The sequence below is a fragment of the Herpailurus yagouaroundi genome, unplaced genomic scaffold (assembly GCF_014898765.1).
Source record: "Herpailurus yagouaroundi ecotype Mexico unplaced genomic scaffold, PumYag 180, whole genome shotgun sequence".
Classification (NCBI taxonomy): Eukaryota; Metazoa; Chordata; class Mammalia; order Carnivora; family Felidae; genus Herpailurus; species Herpailurus yagouaroundi.
The window spans coordinates 4,322,053-4,345,044 of NW_024412411.1; the positions used below are offsets into that span (position 1 = coordinate 4,322,053).

Below are 22,992 nucleotides of genomic sequence, written 5' to 3' on the forward strand. Positions count from 1 at the left end.
TACTCACTGGAATGACTGAAATAGACAAATGGTACTGAGTGTTAAGGCTGAGAGCAACTGTCATTCTGCCTCATTGGGGGGTGGAAGTGTTCTCTGTACAACCAATTTGGGAAGCTATGGCAGCACACCCATGTCTTATGACTAAACAGTTTCTCTTCTACAATATACACCACAGAACAGTATGTGTATCAGGATACATCTTCAAAAATATTCATAGCAGTTTATTTGTGAATAGCCACAAATTAGTAACTCCCCAAATATCCATTAATGATAGAATGGTTAAATTGTTTTGTAGTCAAACAGTGGAATAGTATAAAACAATGAGAAGGTACAACCTACTCTATACACCTACATGGATGAATCTCACAAATAGAATGTTGACTGAAGGAAGACTGATAAAATACCCATGAAAGATTCCACTTACATAAAATTCAAATAGGTAAAAATGAGTTTTTGGTGTTGGAAGCTGGAATTGTGGTTACTTTTGGGTAAAAAGAGGCACAGGGAGTACTGGTTTCTTGATCTGGGTGGTGGTTACATGGATATGCCTATTTTGTATAATTGATCATACTTTGCATTCATGATTTGTACACTTCTCTGTTTATAATCCTTGATTTTAAAGAGTTTTATTTAAAAATTTTTTTGAGAGAGAGAGAGGGTGGAAATGAGTGAGGAGCAGAGAGAGAGAGAGAGAGACAGAGAGAGAGAGAGAGAGACAGAAGCAGGGCTCACCTGAAGCGGACTCATGCTCACCCGATGTGGGGCTTATGTTCACCCTTAGCGAGGCTGATGCTCACCTGAAGCGGGGCTTGAGCTCACCTGACGTGGGACTCAAACTCACAAACCCTAAGATCATGACCTGAGCCAAAGTCAGATGCTTAACAACTGAGCCACCTGGGCACCCAAAGACTTTATTTTAAAAAACTAGTGAAGGCAAAGTAAAGATATTTTCAGGAAAAGATTACATGGTGGTTTTTTGGTAGTGTGACTGGATATGAGATTAATGTACAGAAGTCAATAGTTTTTCTTTAATAATTAGCATCCAGAAATGGAAGTGGTAAAAACCATTCCACTTACAGTAGTGGGCGGCTTCACTTTGGTACAGCCTGAGATCTTGTTTAGGCTCCTAGTGCTTGCCTCTTGCTTTTAGCATTAGGGCTTCTCTGTAATTGCTCTCCAGTGCCTACCATGGGAACTTCCTTAGGTTGTACAAACCAGTGTGAGGGGTATTTCATGCCTCGTGAAGCAAACTTTGGTCGGTGGGAGGTAGGAATCAATAGATCCATGCTTCCCTTTTTCTCACTTCAGACTGACAGTCTTGACATGCATTTTATACAGTTTCTCATATTGGCCTTTGTAGCCAATTATTGGACCCACCACCATACCACTTTTATTGGCTTTCTTTCCTTGGTAAGTTTACTCTGTATTCAACTCCTACTCCCAAAGTATTCATGCATGAGCCTTCTTCTCAGACTCTGTTCAGCTCCCAATAACAAAGAATTACATGGCCTAAAAGTGCTGAGGTTGAGAAATCCTGTTATCTGAAGCCAGCAGTTTGCTCTTCAGTATTCAGTCTCTGCGACTTTGGGGAATAACCACTGAGTGTTAAGTTTTGTGTGTATAAAATGATAATAATAGAATCAAACAGAGTCCTTTATGTTTAAATGAGGTAAGCTCTCTAAATTTAATGCCTGGCACAAAGAACAGTTCAATAAAGAGCAGCTATTGATGTTTCTTTTTCAAGTTTATATGCTACTTTCCAACACTCCCGAAATCATTTTCCCTGACTGTGAAAACTCTTTCCTAGACACCAAGTTCTCAAGTCCTTATAAAAAACTATTCAAGGGGCGCCTGGGTGGCTCAGTCAGTTGAGCCTCTGACTTCAGCTCAGGTCATGATCTCGCGGTCTGTGAGTTCGAGCCTTGCATCGGACTCTGTGCTGACAGCTCAGAGCCTGGAGCCTGCTTCGGATTCTGTGTCTCCCTCTCTCTGCCCCCTCCCTGCTCATACTCTGTCTCTCTCTCTCTGTCAAAAATAAATAAACATTTAAAAAAAAAAACTGCTACAGAACCCAGTAGGGAGAAGACACAAATATCATTCATGTGAAGATTTAAATGCACATGTAGGTTTTTCCATTTTGTAAGTTTTTAGCTGTGTTAAGATGACAGTGTGTTAGAGACTCAACATTGCAATAGAAAGGTTGTTTTGCCAGAAGCAGCCCATGTCAGAGTTCATTGTAAAATTTTGAGAACGATAATAAACATTAGTAGGAGGCAGAAGGATGCATTTTAAAACACTAGAAAAGCCAGAGGACATAGTATATAAACACCATTAAGTAAACAAAATAACACTAAAATATATAAAATAGGAAATGTAACAGTTTTTTTTTTTTTAATAGCAACATCTGTTGGGGGGGGCATTATTGGAGGCAATCTTGTGCGTTTAGGAGGTTTAGTAGCAATCCTTGGCCTCACCCACAGTCTGCCTGTAGCACCTACACACCCCCATACCCTCAGTTGTGACAACTCAAAGTGTCTCCAGACATTGTTAGATGTACCCTGGGATGTAAAATCATCTTTGCTTGAGAACAACTGAGATAAGCCTAGATTGGAATTCTAGCTCCTGGACTATGGCACTGGGAATTTGAACACAATACCTAACTCCTAAAACTTAGTTTTCTTATATGAGATGATGTATGTACAGTGCTTAGCCTAGACCTGACACACAAGAGTTCAATAAATGATAGCAATTACTTTGATGCTAAGGCTTGTTCTCTTTTTTGCCACTCTGCCTCTTTATCCTCTAAAAATGAATTGCCCCTTTATGTAGCCTGTGGTTAACCTGTTCAACAAGAATTTTTCATCTGATATCATCAAAAGACATTGAGCTTTCATGTGGGCAATTAATATAGGCTTTAGGTTTACTTTCTTCCTGGCCATGGTTTGCTTTTCATCCTTTTGTTTTTTTGTTTGACTTGGGCAGAGTCAGGAGTACGTTATTTCATTTGAACCTCTTCCTGACATAACATTGTGTATGGTGTTCATTGAATATTTGTAACCTCTTGAATTAGACTCAGCATATTAAAGACTAGTTCAAGCCTGTAGCAATCAGACGTATAGAAATTGGAAAGATAAAACTAAATCTTTTTTTTTCTTGGTACTTTGAAAAAAATTATTAAAAGTTTTAAAAAATTATTTTTTAATTTACATCCAAGTTAGTTAGCATATAGTGCAACAATGATTTCAGGAGATTTCTTAATGCCTCTTACCCATTTAGCCCATCCCACCTCCCACAACCCCTCCAGTAACCCTTTGTTTGTTCTCTGTATTTAAGAGTCTCTTATATTTTGTCCCCTTCCCTGTTTTTATACTAGTTTTGCTCCCCTTCCCATATGTTCCTCTGTTTTGTATCTTAAATTCCTCATATGAGTGAAGTCATATGATATTTGTCTTTCTCTGATTGACTAATTTCACTTAGCATAATACCCTCTAGTTACATCGACGTAGTTGCAAATGGCAAGATTTCATTCTTTTTGATTGTCGAGTAATACTCCTTTGTATATGTATACCACATCTTCTTTATCCATTCATCCATCGATGGACATTTGGGCTCTTTCCATACTTTGACTATTGTTGATAGCGCTGCTGTAAACATTGGGGTGCATGTGCCGCTTCGAAATGGCACACCTGTATCCCTTGGATAAATGCCTAGTAGTGCAATTGCTGGGTCGTAGGGTAGTTCTATTTTTAATTTTTTGAGGAACCTCCATACTGTTTTCCAGAGTGACTGCACCAGTTTGCATTTCCACCAGCAGTGCAAAAGAGATGCTCTTTCTCTGCATCCTCACCAACATCTGTTGTTGCCTGAGTTGTTAATGTTAGCCACTCTGACAGGTGTTGAGGTGGTATCTCATTGTGGTTTTGATTAGTATTTCCTTCATGATGAGTGACGTTGAGCATTTTTTCATGTGTCGGTTGGCCATCTGGATGTCTTCCTTGGAGAAATGTCTATTCCTGTCTTTTACCCATTTCTTCACGGGATTATTTGTTTTTTGGGCATTGAGTTTGATAAGTTCCTTATGGATTTTGGATACTAACCCTTTATCTGATATGTCATTTGCGAATATCTTCTCCTATTCCATCAGTTGCCTTTTAGTTTTGCTGATTGCTTCCTTCGCTGTGCAGAAGCTTTTTATTTTGATGAGGTCCCAATAGATCATTTTTGCTTTTATTTCCCTTGCCTTCGGAGACGTGTTGAGTAAGAAGTTGCTGCGGCCAAGGTCAAAGAAGTTTTTGCCTGCTTTCTCATCTAGGATTTTGATGGCTTCATGTCTTACATTTAGAACTTTCATTTTGAGTTTTGAGTTTATTTTTATGAATGGTGTAAGAAAGTGGTCCAGGTTCATTCTTCTACATGTCGCTGTTCAGTTTTCGCGGCACCACTTGCTGAAGAGACTGTCTTATTCCATTGGATATTCTTTCCTGCTTTGTCAAAGATTAGTGGGCCATGTGTTTGTGCGTCCATTCCTGGGTTCTTTGTTCCATTCCAATGATCTGAGTGTCTGTTTTTGTGCCAGTACTATACTGTCTTGCTGATTATAGCTTTGTAGTACAGCTTGAAGTCTGGGATTGTGATGCCTCCAGCTTTGGTTTTCTTTTTCAAGATTGCTTTGGCTATTCGGGGTCTTTTGTGGTTCCATACAAAATTAGGATTGTTCTAGCTCTATGAAGAATGCTGAAGTTATTTTGATAGGGATTGCATTGAATATGTAGACTGCCTGGGTAGTGTTGACATTTTAAACAGTATTTGTTCTTCCTATTCAGGAGCATGGAATATTTTTCCATTTTTTTTGTGTGTTGTCTTCAATTTCTTTCATAAGCTTTCTATAGTTTTCAGTGTATAGATTTTTCACCTCTTTGGTTAGATTTATTCCTAGGTATTTTATGATTTTTGGTGCATCAGTGGGATCGATTCCTTGGTTTCTCTTTCTGTTGCTTCATTGTTGGTGTATAGGAATGCAGCCAATTTCTGTGCATTGATTTTACATCCTGCCACTTTGCTGAATTCATGGATCAGTTCTAGCAGTTTTTTGGTGGAGTCTTTTGGGTTTTCCACATAGAGTATCACGTCGTCTGTGAAGAGTGAAAGTTTGATCTCCTCCTAGCCTATTTAGATGCCTTTTATTGCTTTGTGTTGTCTGATTGCTGAGGCTAAGACTTCTAATACTATGTTGAATAGCAGTGGTGAGAGTGGACATCCCTGTCTTGTTCCTGACTTTAGGGGTAAAGCTCTCAGTTTTTCCCCATTGAGGGTGATATTAGTGTTGGGTCTTTCATATGATCTTTTATGATCTTCAGGTATGATCCTTCTATCCCTACTTTCTTGGGGGTTTTTATCAAGAAAGGATGCTGTGTTTTGTCAAACGCTCTCTCTGCATCTATTGATCAGATCCTGTGGCTCTTGTCCTTTGTTTTATTGATGTGATGTATCACATTGATTGTTTTGCAGATGTTGAACCAGCTCTGCATCCCAGGTGTAAATCCCACTTGGTCGTGGTGAATAATTTTTTTAATGTATTGTTGGATCCAGTTGGCTAGTATCTTGTTGAGGAGTTTTGTGTCCATGTCCATCAGGGAAATTGGTCTATGATTCTCCTTTTTAGCAGGGTCTTTGTCTTGTTTTGGAATCAAGGTAATGCAGACTTCATAGTCAGAGTTTGGAAGTTTTCCTTGCATTTCTATTTTTTGGAACAGCTTCAAGAGAATAGGTGTTAACTCGTCTTTATTTTTTTTTTATTTAAAAAAAAATTTTTTTTTCAACGTTTATTTATTTTTGGGACAGAGAGAGACAGAGCATGAACAGGGGAGGGGCAGAGAGAGAGGGAGACACAGAATCGGAAACAGGCTCCAGGCTCTGAGCCATCAGCCCAGAGCCTGACGCGGGGCTCGAACTCCTGGACCGCGAGATCGTGACCTGGCTGAAGTCGGACGCTTAACCGACTGCGCCACCCAGGCGCCCCGTTAACTCGTCTTTAAATGTTTGGTAGAATTCCCCTGGAAAGCCATCCAGCCCTGGACTCTTGTTTTTTGGGAGATTTTTGATTACCAATTCTATTTCTTTACTGATTATGGATCTGTTCAAATTTTCTATTTTTCCTATCTCAATTTTGGTAGTTTATATGTTTCTAGGAATTTATCCATTTATTCCAGGTTGTCCATCTTATTGGTGTGTAATTGCTCATAATATTCTTTTACTATTGTTTTTATTTCTGCTGTGTTGGTTGTGGTCTCTCCTCTTTCATTCTTGATTTTATTTATTTGGGTCCTTTCCTTTTTCTTGATCAAACTGGCTAGGGGTTTATCAATTTTGTTAATTCTTTCAAAGAACCAGCTTCTGGTTTCATTGATCTGTTCTATTATTTTTTTGTTTGGTTGGTTGGTTTTGGTTTTGATAGCATTGGTTTCTGCTCTAATCTTTATTATTTCCTGTCTTCTGCTGGCTTGGGTTTTATTTGCTGTTCTTTTTCCAGCTCCTTAAGGCATAAGGTTAGGTTGTGTATCTGAGACCTTTCTTCCTTCTTTACGAAGGCCTGGATTGCTATATATTTCTCTCTTATGACCGCCTTTGCTGCGTCCCAGAAGTTTTGAGCTGTGGTGTTATCATTTTCATTGGCTTCCATGACTGTTTAATTTCCTCTTTAACTTCTTGATTAGTCCATTTATTGTTTAGTAAAATGGTCTTTAGTCTCCAAGCATTTGTTATCTTTCCACATTTTTTCTTGTGGGTGATTTCAAGTTTCATAGCATTGTGGTCTGAAAATATGCACGGTATTGTCTCAATCTTTTTGTACTTGTTGAGGGCTGATTTGTGTCCCAGTATGTGATCTGTTCTGCAGAACGTTCCATGTGTATTGGAGAGGAATGTATATTCCGCTGCTTTAGGATGAAATGTTCTGAATATATCTGTTAAAGCCATACGGTCCAGTGTGTCATTCAAAGCCATTGTTTCTTTGTTGATTTTCTGTTTAGGTGATCTGTCCATTGTTGTAAGTGGGGTTGAATTCCCCTACTATTATGGTATTATTATGAATGAGTTTCTTTATGTTTGTGATTAATTGATTTATATATTTGGGTGCTTTCACATTTGGAGTATAAATGTTTACAGTTGTTAGATCTTCTTGGTGGATAGACCCCTTAATTATGATATAATGCCCTTCTTCATCTCTGTTACAGTCTTTATTTTAAAGTCTAGGTTGTCTGACATAAGTATGGCTACTCTGGCTTTTTTTGTTGACCATTAGCATGATAGATGATTCTCCATCCCCTTACTTTCAAGCTGAAGGTGTCTTTAGGTCTAAAGTGAGTCTCTTGTAAACAGCATATAGATGATCTTGTTTTCTTATCCATTCTGTTACCCTGTGTCTTTTGATTGGAGCATTTAGTCCATTGATGTTTAGAGTGAGTACTGAAAGATAGGAACTTATTGCCATTATGGTGCCTGTAGAGTTGAGGTTTCTGGTGGTGTTCTCTGGTCCTTTCTAGTCTTTGTTGCTTTTGGTCTTTTTTTTTTTTTTCCATCTCTTCTCCCCACAGAGAGTCCCCCTTAAAATTCCTTGCAGGGCTGGTTTAGTGGTCATGAACTCCTTTAATTTTTGTTTGTCTGGGAAACTTTTTATCTCTTCTTCTATTTTGAATTACAGCCTTGCTGGATAAAGAATTCTTGGCTGCATATTTTTCCGATTCAGCACATTGACTATATCCTGCCACTCCTTTCCGGCCTGCCAAGTTTTTGTGGATAGGTCTGCTGCAAACCTAATCTGTCTTCCCTTGTAGATTAAGGACTTATTTTCCCTTGCTGCTTTCATGATTCTTTCCATGCCTGCTTATTTTGTGAATTTGACTATGATATGCCTTGTTGGTCAGTTTTTGTGGAATCTAATGGGAGTCCTCTTTGCTTCCTGGATTTTGATGTCTGTGTCTTTCCCCAGGTTAGGAAAGTTTTCTGCCATGATTTGCTCACACGAATCTACCGCTTTTTCTCTCTTCATCTTCTGGGACCCCTATGATTCTGATGTTGTTCCTTTATTAATGAGTCACTGAGTTCTCTAATTCTTAAATCATGCTCTTTGCCTTAGTTTCTTTGTCTTCTGCTTCATTGTTCTCCATAAGTTTGTCCTCTATATTGCTGATTCGCTGCTCTGCTTCATCCATCCTTGCTGCCATGGCATGTATTCAAGTTTGCAGTTCAGTTACAGCATTTTTATTTCATCCTGACTAGCTTTTACTTCATCTCTGCAGAAAGGGATTCTAATCTATTTTCAACCTCAGCTAGTATTCATATTATGATTCTAAATTCTGGTTCAGACATCTTGTATCTGTGTTGATTAAGTCCCTGGCTCACCTTTCTTCCTGTTCTTTCTTTTGTGGTGAATTCCTTCATTTCATCATTTTGAAAGAAGAAAAGGAATTAATAAGGTACAAAAATTACAATTAAAGAATTAAAAACAACACCAAAAAAAAAATCAAATAATGGAAGTTAGATCCTAGGTGTGTTTTGGTCTTTTTGTTGAAAGGACCTTGATAGATTAGAGAAAAAAAGGAAAGAAAAGAAGAGAAAAGAAAAGAAAGAAAAAAAAGGAAAACGTTTGAAAAGTTGAAAAAATGAATATAATGGGATAGAATAAAATGAAATGATGGAAGCAAAATAGAATTTGAAAAATTTACAAAAAAAGTAAAAAATATAGTAGAAAAAAATTAAAAATATTTTTAAGAACCGTGGAAAGTAAAAATAATTTTTTTCTCTTTCTGTATTCAGGAATAAGAAAAGAAAAAGAAAAAAAAAGTGAACAGATGGACTAGCAAACAGACTGAAATATGATTGAAATTAAAACGGTTTCCCCTAGCAGTCAAACTATGAAGCGCTTTATAGTCCGTTAACTAAGCAGGCAGAGAGACTTGAGGAGTTCCTGAAGAGCGAAGTTGGCCCAGTTGGACTGGGCTTAGTGTAACGGCTCCATTCTCCACTAGATGGCGCTGCTTAGCTTACTAGGGTGGGTTGTTGTGGTGCAAGTAGGTGTGTATGCGCATGTGAGGGAGGGGTGAAAATGGCGTCACCTAGCTACCCAGTCTCTAGTATCAGAACTCTGTGCTCTCCCTGACCGGCAGTCAAGCACCCCTCCTTTACCTCCGGCTTCCGTCCACTCTCTGCTTTTATACTGTGACCAAGCTGTCAGGCTGCCAGGAGGCACTTCCCTCCTGAGTTTTGTCTCAGATGTGGCTGTGTTTCCCGGCCCCTTACTACTGAGGGACTGCAGCTTTGACCTGTTCTGACCCTCTGGGGGAGGGTCTCACCAATCAATGATAGGGTGCCCGCCCGCCAGGAACATTCGCAGGACTGTGCTGCTGCTGATGCTCAGAGACTGCAACTGGGTGCCAGCCCACAGCAGAAAAAGTTCATGTGATTGTGTAGCAGCAGCGTTTCAGGGATTATGGTAAATCACAACACATCTGGCACCAGCCTTCCCCCTTAATGCCCTTGTTCCAGCACCATTGAATGTGGTTCTTCTCCAGGGTCCTCTGGGACCTTTGCCTGTGGGGTTGTCTCACAGCCTCTATGAAATGTCACCCCGGCCGGGGAACCGACTCTCCCCGTGTGGCCTGAGGACCCCTCGGACCTCGCTCTCTGCTCCTGGGGATTCGCCTTTCCCACCAGAGCACTACCAGGTATCTAGCTATGGAGTTTGAGACTCTGCACTCCCCCTGTTTATAAAGTGTTCATGGAATTTAAACCCTTTTCTTTATCCTTTCTCCCTTTTTTGTTCAGTCCCTTGCATACTCTTTCTTTTCTCTCCAGCTGCTTTCAGGGATTGGGGGAAGGATGCTTTCCCGTACTCTTCCTGCCTTCTCCATCCTCTCTCCAGAAGCAAAAATAGTTTCCTCCCCTCCACGGCTTCTCTGTCCCCCAGTTCACTTCTCTGTGCTGCACACCTGCCAAGTTCTGTAGTTCAGGTTGTGCAGATTGTTGTGTTAATCCTCAAATCAGTTTTCTAGTTGTGCAAGATTGGTTTAGTGTTGATCTGGCTGCATTTCAGGGACCAAGACTAAATCTTAATTGTTTTTTTTTGTTTTGTTTTGTTTTTAATTTTTTTTTTCAACATTTATTTATTTTTGGGACAGAGGGAGACAGAGCATGAACAGGGGAGGGGCAGAGAGAGAGGGAGACACAGAATCGGAAACAGGCTCCAGGCTCTGAGCCATCAGCCCAGAGCCCGACGCGGGGCTCAAACTTCCAGACTGCGAGATTGTGACCTGGCTGAAGTCGGACGCTTAACCGACTGCGCCACCCAGGCGCCCCTAAATCTTAATTGTTTTTATTGTTGGTTTTGCTTTTTAACTCTGAGGCGACAACCAATGCAAAATATTTGTTCTTTAGCTTTATTTTTTTTGCAAGTATGATTGAAAATTAGTAGCCTGTAAATGCCTTGATATACCTTATGTCATTTAAGTTTTATGAAAACCCTAGGGCAGTGAAAGGAAAATAAAAGGAAACTCTTAATGTACTGTAAGTACACAGCAAGACACTACATTAAATCCTTTATATTATTATTTATTTCTTACTACAGTATCTACAAAGTAAGTAGCATTATCCCTATTTTGTAGGTGAGCATATGATGCTTCATTTGCCCAAGATGGTACAGCTGGTAATAAGTACAGACCCACTGGAACCCGAGTTTTTATTCCAATGCTCATCTTATGTTCATAATGTCCTGCCACCTCCAAATGAGGAGCATTGGCTTCTGCCTTAAATTTATTTGTAAACAATGTATTTTGACCTGTCCTCTAGACCACAAGATAACGGCATAAATTGCAGGACATTGGAACTGTGATAATTTTTTCTATTGCCTCTAGGACCAATGACCCTTGGCCCTCTGTGGCCTACATCTTGGCTATTCTCCTCACTTAATGTAGTTTTATCTAGTTTCTGGGAACGTGGAAAGTTTTTAGGTTCAGCCTTTTTTGGCTAAGTGAGTAAATCTTATTTTTTGATTACGCATATTATTTTAGCTTTTATCATTTCATATTGCTTAAGAATGCGGAGCAGTTAAATCTTAAGTCATGCAGTGTATGTTTGGTAAAAGTCAAGTGAAAGCAGCCTTACTTAAAAATTAAGAGGTCTCTATATCTAATAAGAAAAATAGTCTCAAACTTCCATGTGATGTTTGTTCTAATAGACTACTGAGTAAAAAATGTTTTGAAGTCTATAGTTGCCTAAAACTCTCCTCGGTGTGATTTGTATTTTTAGCTGAGAGAAGAAAAGTTGCAAGAGGAGAAAACCTCTGAAGATCAAATCCACAAGCTGTTATCAGAGGATACAGAAACAGGGAAAAGAAAAATGGATGAACAGAAAAAGAGAGATGAGCCATTAGTACTGAAATCAAATCTGGAACATGTAAGTAGATCACCGTTTTGATGGACATCTGGCCCCAAATCAGTAATTATCCCAGGTGATGGGGATCTGGAAACCTATGTTTGTGAGCTATGAGACCAGAAGAGTCGCTGAGTATGCAGTTTAAGAGTAGTGAAAAACTTAGTGCCTCGATGACAGCTGGAGAAAATAATTCTGAATGAGACAATTGAGACTTGGGTGAAAAGATTAAGGAACAGTGGGGAAAAAAGGTGAGTGAGGGGAAAAACCTAGTACAGGATACTACTTGTGGAGTATTCTATACTATTCACTACTATTCAATACTGTTCTATTCAGTACTACTTACATGTGTGTTGTCGTTTTGACTTCTGTGTTGTGATTTGACCTTTGAGTTTTGTACATCTTATATTCTCAACTAGGTTTCCTTAAAGCTTGTATTTGATTTCCTTTTGTTCTTTTTAATGCCTTAAGCAACACAGTGCTAGATATAAGGTAGGACTTCAATATCAGATTACTTAGTTTAAACTAACCCTAAGTTACTTAGTTTAAACTAACGCTAACCCTTAGTTTAAACTAACTCTAGACTTGTAATCTTGCAAATCTTGCCTGAATTGTTTTCATCACTTTTTTACCAAGCAAATTACTCAAAAAGGTTGTAAATGGTATATTTAATGTATGCATGAAAGCACTTTTGGAAGGCCTACTGAATGCTCAAATGGATAATTACAATTGGGTTTTTTTTCTTTAGTTAAGTCTTACTGGATCAGACCTTTTTCTGTTGCTTGCTGTGTGTACTTACAGTATCTTTAGTGTCATAATCTTTTAGAATAGTTTGTGATTTAGCCTTGTTAGTATTTCAGGTTAGCTTCCCAATGAGCTGGAATTAATAAAAACTTTACTGTATTTAATACAGAGAACATAGAATGGAAGGAAAAAATTTTTTCTGCACCTTCAGAAGTCTGCTCCTTAAACAGATCCCAGCATTGTAACGGACTGTACGACTTTGGCCAGGTTACTTAATGTCACTGTGTTTTGGCTTTACTCTTTGCAAAGGTATTTTTCCTGACCTTCAGGAAATGAAGTTACTTAAGCTTTCTTGGATCAATAGTAATTGCTGCTATCAACATGCATGTGCATTTTTTATCCCATTTATAATAATAATCGTTATTATTTAATTCTTATCAAAACCAATCACTTGCATTTTAGAGGGTTTCACTCTTCCATAAGATTCAATTTAACAAATAAGAAATGCTTGTGTACTCTTAATGCTCTGTTCATTGGGAACTACAAAAGGAAAAAGACTGCTACTGGACAGCATGCAGTTTAACTAGGATGGCGAGAATAAAACATGTCTTGTGCCTACAGTATGTTTTCTGACTAGTAGCCCCAACTGTGGTCTGTGATCTCTAGACAGCAACCTTTGCCTCTTTACCCCAACAGGACTGTCCTTTAGAGCCTTCAGGCAAAATGATCCAGAAGGACCTTTCTCTTTAGGACAAACCAGTCTTGACAAAGAGAGCTTACCCTTCACTGTGGTCCTTTGATAGAAAGAACCTGCTGTTTTTGGCCTTGCCGGATTCAGGTTTCATCCAGGAAAAGATCTCTAGTATTAATTCATGTCAAGGCCAGGAAATTGCTCTAATTGCTTTTTCTTTTGCCACTACCAACTTTGAAACAGAAATCAACTGCATTTTGTTAGTTTAAAAGGAATTGTAACCTGATTGTAATCTTAAAAGGAATCAAGAAGTATAAATCCTCAGACTTGTTTTTATTGGTAGTAGTCAGTTTCAAAACATAAAAAAAATTTTTTTCTACATTTATTTATTTTTGATAGAGACAGAGCATAAGTGGGGGAGGGGCAGAGAGAAGGAGACACAGAATCCAAAGCAGGCTCCAGGCTCCGAGCTGTCAGCACAGAGGTTGACATGGGGCTCAAACTCACAAACCGTGAGATCATGACCCGAGCCGAAGTAGGACACTTAACCGACTGAGCCACCCAGGCGCCCCAGTTTCAAAACATTTTATATACAAAAACACATTGAATAAAATCTCACTTATGAACACTTAAAGTTTTAGATTTTTGCTATTTTACCTCTTTTTCTGTTTGCTTTTGTCTGTTTTGAGGACTTTTACATGGCTCTGATTTTGCTTTAAATATGTCTTAAGAGTTTTTGGTGTTAAAAAAATAATTTCATTTAGTTTAGCCAAGACTACGTTCAAATGGGGACCTAAGAGAAGCTCAAGTGGTCTCAGTGGAAAGCCAGCTGAAGGATTGTTTTTTATAGAGAGAACATTATGATTAGAGCTGAACAGATCATTTTGCTTTCATGCCCCCAAAGACTTGGTGACACCTCATTTCCTATGAAAGTAAATGAGAATTCTTTACTCTAACATTCAAGTCCTTAGTGTAATTCTAACTTATCTTCCATCCTTGCTCATACCCCCAAATTCTAGAGAACAGACCTGTTTACTTTCCCCCCAAATATATAGCTTTATGCTTTTCCTTCTTAAGAGTTTTTGCTCTTGCATTTTCATCTAATTGAAATGCCACCCTGCTTACCTGTTTGAAAGCTATTCATCTGTCCAAGCCCAGTTCCAAAGCTGTCACCTTTCTGGAACCTATTAGGGATTCCTCACTTGTTTCTCTACTCCTATCATCTACTCTTTCCCCTCCCAACTTTGTAACTTTTACAGGATTTATTTCATTCTCCCTTAGATTATGGTTGTGTATTTGTGTTTCTCTACTAGATTTATAAGTTTGTTGAGTAAGCTATTTTAAAATCTAACTCAATCTTTAAAATTGAGTTAGCTATTTTAAAATCTCCTACACTGTCTTGTACATCATAGGTGTTGGGTACATGTTTATCAAATTCAATTCAATGGAGGGAAGAAAGTGCTTATTCTAGAAGATATTACCAGCTGTTGTTATCAATGTGGAGTGGAAATAAGATGGACATGACAATCTACTATGATTTGTTATGGTATAGTTAATACCAATAATAATGTGAATTGTTGAAAAACAATCTGGTATAGCAATTTAGTCTTATCAAAGATTATAAAGCAAAAAGTGAAAAACTGCTTGCCATCTAACAATTTAGAGGTAACTCTTAGAAACATTTTGGTAAATAACCTTCCAGACCTCTTTTCTAAGTACGTGTAAAGAAACTTCAAACGTAAATTGAAAGACTCAAAATAAGACTCTAAAATAAAATGAAGGTAACTGAATGAGTATCAACAAGATGGAAAAATCTGATTCTAGGGGTATTTAGAACCCCTTGCAGGGAAAGTGACATTTCAGATGCCTCTGAAGGGCCAATGAGTATTTCTTTTAGGCAGAAAATGTGGAATAGGAGTTTTTGGCAAAGGGAGTAGCATGTTCAGAACAGAGCCTTTGAAAGTCTTTGATGGTACATGGAGAGTAGAAAGTAGTTTGGTTGTACTAGAGCTCAAGGAGTTCCCTTTATGAGACCTGGTGGGAGAAAAATTATGAAAGAAGGTTGGGTCTAGTTTTTGAAGATTATTGTATCATACTGAGGTGTTTCCACTTTATCCTTTAACCAACAGTTAAGCAGGGGAGTAACAGGATTATATTTGTGTGCTTAATAGTATGGTAGGATTAGAGGGAAAAAGGCTGGAGAGAACAAGACCAGTAAGTAGATAATTGCAACAGTCCAGGAAAAAGAGGATGAGAATCTAAGGAAAGGCAATGACAATGAGTATACATGGAGGAGTTCTGTCTGAAAGGCATTTTAGGAGTAGAATGGGGTAGAGTGGAACTAGCATGAAGGCACTTGGAGACAGACACTCTGGATTTAAGTAATAGTGTTAGCTACTTATTAACTCTACAGTCCTATGCAAATTAATTATTCTGGGCCTCAGTTTGCCATCTGTAGAAGAAAGGTAATCCCTTCTTAATAGGACCGATATAAAGCATAATTGAAATAAAATATTTAGAAGTGTTGGGGGTACTCAAAACCTCTATGCAGTGTTTCTGTGACTTTGAAGAAAGGGAAAGGAAAGAGTCATAATGACATTGAGGCTTCTAGCTGGGTTGGTAGTGGGGCTTAGAGAGGAAAATACTGAATTTAATTTTGGATATATTAAGTTTGAACTATTTGGGATAGCCAGATTGGGATCTCCAAGAAGCGGTTGGAAACATTGGTGCTTAGAGAGAAATGACATATAATAGATGTGGAACAATAGCTATGGGAGATTCCATGGGAACACAGATAGACAATGTTGTCTCCCTTGTCTCCTGCCAGTGTCCTGCACGCCTCTCAGATTCAGAGAACGAAGAACCTTCCCGAGGCAAGATGACACAGACACATCGCTCGGCATTTGTTTCCAAGAACAACTCCTACTCCTTAGCTTTCCTGGCAGGGTAAGAGACTGATACTGAAGTCAGTCAAGGTTCTTCCATTCTGGAGTATGAGACTAAAGGGATGGGGTAGGGGGAGCAAAAGTATTTGTTGTAGCTACTTTGGGGAGGGAGAGGTGGGAATGGGGGAAAGATGTGGGAATTGGGTTTTCAAATATGGGCTAGGAACAAGGGGCTGATCTAAAAGTAATTTTTACTTGTTTCTGGTATCCTCAGAGTAGTAGTATGCTACTTTCTGTGCTACAAAGTGTGATCTTTCTATCTTGGGAAGGAACAACAATGTCAGCTTCTGCTAACAACATCCGTCGATTCTCTCTCTGGAGTTTTTTCTCTTAGTAGGAAGTGAGGCCACAGTTGATCTTATTTTCACTGCCTAGAACTAAAATATATCTTGAATAGGTTTCAAGAAGACAAACTGCAAAGTTTTTAAGACCTTGTCAAGAAATCTCTTGATCCTTTAGACTTTGCAGGCTGTGGAGATGAAAGGAGGGAGAAATTGGATGGGTGTTGGATGATGGAGGGAATAATGAAGCGCTAGATGGAAGGAAAAGGAAGGAAGGAGGAATGATGGAAGAAAAGAGAATGAGAGAAGAAAGGAAGGGGGAAGGAGTGATAAATAGGAAGAAAGGAAGAAGAAATGGGGGAAGGAAGTAAGAAGGAATCACTCATTCAACAGACATTTTGTGAGTAGCTACTATATGCCATGCACTCTGTTTTAATATAAAGATGAAAAGACACAATCTTTATGCCATTTTGTTACTGTTTTTGGTTAAAACCAGCATTGTTCACCCTTATATCTAGGGTTCCTCTCTTTCTTCCCAGCAGCACTGTGAAGTAGATCTCTCTTTTGTGCTGCCCCTATGGACATATACTTGGTTCCTTTTTTAGTTTTTTTATTGCTAATCACTAATAAATATGACCCCCAAAACTACCAAGTTTAAGATGTATAATGCATGTACTATTATGATTCCTGATGTAATGTTTATATCTAAATCCTTTTTGTGTGTGTTCTTTTGGAGCAGTCTGATTTTCTTGTTCTTTCTGAGAATAGAATTAATTAAACCTCCCCCTTCCCCTTCCCTTAAAGGCCTCCCCTTCTGCAGGTAATGGCAACTCCTTCCAGGAAGGCTCTTTCCTAGAGTATTTATTCATTCATTTGACATTTAATGGCCACTGTATTGTAACCACTTAGGTTTGATTGATGTAATCAGAACCCAATAAGTGAGATATAAGCCAGTTTACTTTCCATTTATGGTAAAGATGAAATGCTTGCATTGTGCATATGAGCTTGAACTATAGATGCCCCCTAAAGTTAAAAAATTCAAGACTGCTTGACTAAGGATTTTTCAGTTGCTGATTGTATATATATGGATTGCCCCCATTTATAGCAGGCATATTTTAATGATTATAAGAGGTCTACTGAGAAGAGAAACAGATCATGTCATTCATTTTAGTCAAGTCACAGTAAATACTTACTGAAACAAATAAATGTTGCTTTTAGGCAGTCTGTGATAAGTTAATTAATATCTCATAAATTTGAAATGACTTGGAAAAAAGAGAAATTTGTCTTGAAATGCAAATATGCCAAGGTCAAATTGCCCCAATTAGTTGGAGTGGATATTGATCAATTGTGCCATTGAATTACTTATCACCAATTCTAGTCTCTACTCTTGTAATTCATTCTTTTAAAGAGGGTAGCAGGTTAATATGTCATTACTTAGAAATGCCTAGCAAGGAACTTAGAAAATTCTTCTCTAAAGGGTAAAATGTAAAAAGCCCTTATGCAGAGGTATGCTTTCAGTTATGTGTGGCTCTGGAATATCTGTAACATACCTTATTTTCCTGCTCCTCGGCCCATCCTTGCCCTTACTGTATATCATTGAGCCACAATGGGACTAATTTATAGGAAAACATTCACTTAACATCTTACTGTTAAGGAATGCTTATGATTTGTCTTACACATTTCTGGGTTTCAGCATTCATTTTTTCCAAATGTCCAAGGTTGTGGGCTGAGTTCAGTTATTAATGAAGTACAGTTATTAAAATAATTCATTGGATTTGGTTGGTAGGCTTATCTTTTTAGGACATAGTTTGCTGATGTCCGGGAAAACTTAGGTTGGAAAATCTATTACCATAATATTGTGAATTGCCTGTCTTATTTAGTCAACATACTTTTTTCCTTAGATAAGAAAATATTTAAATTTCAGTTCCAAAAGATACTTAGAAAAACAATTTGGACATGTAAGTGCTGAAATTGTCGCAGGTGAACTGGGGAGACCCGGAACCCTCATCTCAAAGATGTCTCCAAAGGCTCTTGGTCTTGTTGCAAGAAAGAATTCAAGGATATACCAGACACAATAGCTGAGCAGTGCAAGTAGAAAAGTTTATTAAAGTGAGAGTATGCTCTCCAAGATGTGAGAGGAGGCAAGCTCAAGGGAGAGCTATTCACCCTGGGGTTTGGGTTTCTTTTATTGACAGTTGTTAACTAGGGGGTGGAATATTTATTACTTGGGGAGGGGATTTCTTGGGAGCAGGATTTCACACCTTTTCTCCCTTACTTGGTCTGCATCTCTATCTGGCCTTCTTTCTTCATCTTGGGCCTGTTTGATTTGATCTGGCTTCTGTGGGTTTGTTTTTGGTGTGCTGCCAGCAAAGGTTTCTAACTTCCCTGCTAGGCTAGCGAGCCCCACCTCCTTTGTTGGCCTCCAGGCATCCTGTTAAAGCCTAACTAACTGCTTACTCTAACACAATGAGATGTAGCATATGGATATATTAAAAAATAATTAGCATGGTGATGTTGCACAACAATGTGACTGTAAACTTAAAATGGTTAAAATGGTAACTTTCATGTTATATATATTTTACCACATTAAAAAACGTATTAGCATCGTTAATCGTTTCTGGATATTTCACATGCATTTTTTTTCCATGTGTTAAAAACAAACAACAAGAGAATAGGTCTTCTCTGTAAGTTCTTTTCTTAAAGAGAGGTCATAAGTAAAAGCTTTCAGAGTTTTTTTTTTTTTTTTTTTTTTTTAAGTTTATTTATTCTGAGAGAGAGAAAGCACAAGTCTCTGGGAGGGGTAGAAAGGGAGAGAGAGAGAATCCCAAGCAGGGATTCTGTGTGGAACCCAACACGGGGCTCAAACCCATGAACCATGAGATCATGACCTAAGTAAGCTGAAGTCAGACACTCAACCAACTGAGGCACCCAGGTGCCCCAAAGCTTTCAAAGTTTTTACAACTGTATTTAAAGGAAATCAATCTGTATTTGTTTTACCTACCTACTTTGTAAAGTTTTCTGTCTTAAGCCCAAAGGCATGGAGGTTAGAGTGAGTAAGCCTGATAGGATAGCTATTTTGGACGGAATCCATTGGTTGATTCTGGCTATGAGTCTTGCCAACAGCTCTGTCTCCATTTATTCGAAAAATTCAAAGCAAAGAGGGCTTTGGAGTATTATTCATAAAATTCTAGAGCCTTATTGAAAATGAAACTTCTTTCAAGTAGGGAGAGTAATAGTTAATCCAAGATCATTTCTAAGTTAATCACAAAATATATGTTAATTGAGAAAAATTAACTTGAGGGGTGCCTGGGTGGTTCAGTCAGTTAAGCGTCTAAATTCAGCTCAGGTCATGATCTTGTGGTTCGTGAGTTCAAGCCCCGTGTTGGGCTCTGTGCTGACAGCTCGGATCCTGGAGCCTGCTTCAGATTCTGTCTTCCTCTCTTTGCCCCTCCCCCACTCATACTCTGTCTCTCTGAAAAATAAACATTAAGAAAATTTTTTTAATTAACTTAAACCATAAGATATATCATTGTAAAGTTAAACTTTTATTTTAAATATCTGAAAAATTGGTTTAAATTTATTTCCCTCTACTCTTCATTCCCTTCTTCCCCACTAGAATCAAACCAAACCTGATTGCAAATTCTTCTAAAAGCTCAGCCTGGAAAACTTTCTCTGTTGAGATAGTATCTTTTCAAAAGGCTACATGTCCACTTGCATTTTCCTCTTTGCTTTTGCTATCTGGAAGTTTAGGATTAGGACAGAGTTTTCAATTCAATTGTCATGACTTTCAACATAGCCTATAATAAAAAAATTTTTTTTGGTATACTTTTTCCATATTTATTACTTAATGTGATCTATATCCTGTGTTAAGGCTCAGTTTTTATGTATTTTTGCAGTAAGTCACTTTGGATTCTTCTTGGAACTAGGGCCTAACCATAAAAAGGATATAATTTAACCATCTATCCTCTTTCCAGTTTAAAAAATGAAAAAAAAAAAAAAAAAAGAAGAAGAAAGAAAGTGATGCAGTAATGCCAGTACTGCCATTCCATATAAAATTGTATCTTCATTAAATAGTACCCAGCAAGATTTCTGCCACATGATAATTCAGTGACTATTACTGCTGCTATTTTGTTATATTCTTTTAGAATGTAGACTCTTAGATCTGAAAAGGATCTTTTTTGAGGGGGAGGGGGTTTGTTTTTATTTTTTCAATTATTTTTATTAGTTATTATTTTTTTAATATAACTTATTGTCAAATTGGCTAACATACAGTGTGTAAAGTGTGCTCTTGGTTTTTGGGGTAGATTCCCATGGCTCATCGCTTACATACAACACCCAGTGCTCATCCCAGCAAGTGCCCTCCTCAATGCCCATCACCCATTTTCCCCTCTTCTCCACCCCCTCCATCCACCCTCAGTTTGTTCTCTGTATTCAAGAGTCTCTTTTGGTTTGCCTTCCTCCCTCTCTGTAACTATTTTTTCCCCTTCCCACCCCCCATGGTCTTCTGTTAAGTTTCTCAAGATCCACATATGAGTGAAAACATATATCAGTCCTTTTCTGACTTATTTCACTCAGCATAATACCTTCCAGTTCCATCCACGTTGATGCAAATAGCATGATTTCATACTTTCCCATTGCCAAGTAGTATTCCATTGTATATATAAACTATATCTTCTTTATCCATTCATCAGTTGATGGACATTTAGGCACTTTCCATAGTTTGACTATTGTTGAAAGTGCTGCTATAAACATGAGGGTACCTGTGCCCCTCTGCATCAGCACTCCGGTATCCCTTGGGTAAATTCCTCCTAGTGCTATTGATGGGTCATAGAGTAGTTCTACTTTTAATTTTTTGAGGAACCTCCACAGTGTTTTCCAGAGCGGCTGCACCAGTTTGCATTCCCACCAACAGTGTGAGAGGGTTCCCATTTCTCCATATGCTCACCAGCATCTGTAGTTTCCTGAGTTGTTCATTTTAGCCACTCTGACCAGTGTGAGGTGGTATCTCAGTGTGGTTTTGATTTGTATTTCCCTGATGAGGAGTGATGTTGAGCATCTTTTCATGTGTCTGTTGGCCATATGGATGTCTTCTTTGGAAAAGTGTCTATTCATGTCTTCTGCCCATTTCTTCACTGGATTATTTGTTTTTTGGATGTTGAGTTTGGTAAACTCTTTATAGATTTTGGATACTAACCCTTTATCTGATATGTCATTTGCAAATATCTTCCCATTCCGTTGGTTGCCTTTTAGTTTTGTTGATTGTTTCCTTTGCAGTGCAGAAGCTTTTTATCTTGATGAGGTCCCAATAATTCATTTTTGCTTTTAATTCCCTTAACTTTGGAGATGTGTCGAGCAAGAAATTGCCGCAGCTGAGGTCAAAGAGGTTTTTTTCCAGCTTTCTCCTCTAGGGTTTTAATGGTTTCCTGTCTCACATTTAGGTCTTTCATCCATTTTGAGTGTATTTTTGTGTATGGTGTAAGTGGTCTAGTTTCATTCTTCTGCATGTTGCTGTCCGGTTCTCCCAGCACCATTTGTTAAAGAGACTGTCTTTTTTCCCTTGGATATTCTTTCCTGCTTTGTCAAAGATTAGTTGGCCATACATTTATGGGTCCAATTCTGGGTTCTCTATTCTATTCCATTGATCTATGTGTCTGTTTTTGTGCCAATACCATACTGTCTTGATGATTACAGCTTTGTAGTAGAGGCTAAAGCCTGGGATTGTGATGCCTCCTGCTTTGGTTTTCTTCTTCAGTATTACTTTAGCTATTTGGGGTCTTTTGTGGTTCCATACAAATTTTAGGATTGTTTGTTCTAGCTTCAAGAAGAATGCTGGTGCAATTTTGATTGGGATTGTATTGAATGTGTAGATTGCTTTGGGTAGTATTGACATTTTACCAATATTTACTCTTCCTATCCATGAGCATGGAATGTTTTTTCCATTTCTTTGTGTCTTCTTCAATTTCCTTCATAAGTTTTCTATAGTTTTCAGTATACAGATCTCTTACATCTTTGGTTAGGTTTATTCCTAGGGGTTTTATGGTTCTTGGTGCAATTGTAAATGGGATCTGTTTCTTGATTTCTCTTTCTGTTGCTTCATGATTGGTGTACAAAAATGCAACCAATTTCTGTACATTGGTGTTGTACCCTGCCACTTTGCTGAATTTATGTATCAGTTCTAGCAGTCTTTTGGTGAAGTCTTTCAGGTTTTCCATGTAGAGTATCATGTCATATGCAAAAAGTGAAAGTTTGACTTCTTGTTTGCCAATTTCGATGCCTCTTATTTCATTTTGTTGTCTGATTGCTGATGCTAGGACTTCCAACACTATATTAAACAACAGTGGTGAGAGTGGACATCCCTATCATGTTCCTGATCTCAGGGGGAAAGCTCTCAGTTTTTCCCCATTAAGGATGATGTTAGCTGTGGGCTTTTCATAAGTGGCTTGTATGATGTTTAAGTATGTTCCTTCTATCCCGACTTTCTTGAGGGTTTTTATTAAGAAAGGATGCTTTATTTTGTCAAATGCTTTTTCTGAATCTGTAGACAGGTTTATATGGTCCTTATGCTTTCTTTTATTAATGAGATGTATCACATTGGTTGAGTTGTGAATATTGAACCAGCCCTGAAGCCCAGGAGTGAATCCCACTTGAACATGGTGAATAATTCTTTTTATATGCTTTTGAATTTGATTTGCTAGTATCTTGTTGAGAATTTTTGCATCCATGTTCACCAGGCATTTGGGCCTGTAATTCTCCTTTTTTTTGTGGGGTCTCTGTCTGGTTTGGGAATCAAGGTAATGCTGGCTTCATAGAATGAGTCTGGAAGTTTTCTTTCTATTTCTGTTTTTTGGAACAGCTTGAGAAGGATAGGTATTAACTCTGCTTTAAATGTCTGGTAGAATTCCCCTGG

At 38.2% G+C, this 22,992-nt stretch overlaps 1 protein-coding gene across 1 annotated transcript in view; it reads left to right on the forward strand.

Moving 5' to 3' along the window:
* RNF169 (ring finger protein 169) overlaps window positions 1-22,992 on the forward strand; it is a 109,698-nt gene that overhangs the window by 60,120 nt on the left and 26,586 nt on the right. Inside the window, exons 3-4 of the mRNA XM_040489100.1 lie at window positions 11,302-11,448; window positions 15,687-15,805. Coding sequence (XP_040345034.1) covers window positions 11,302-11,448; window positions 15,687-15,805 — 266 coding nt within the window. The remainder of the gene's footprint in view (window positions 1-11,301; window positions 11,449-15,686; window positions 15,806-22,992) is intronic.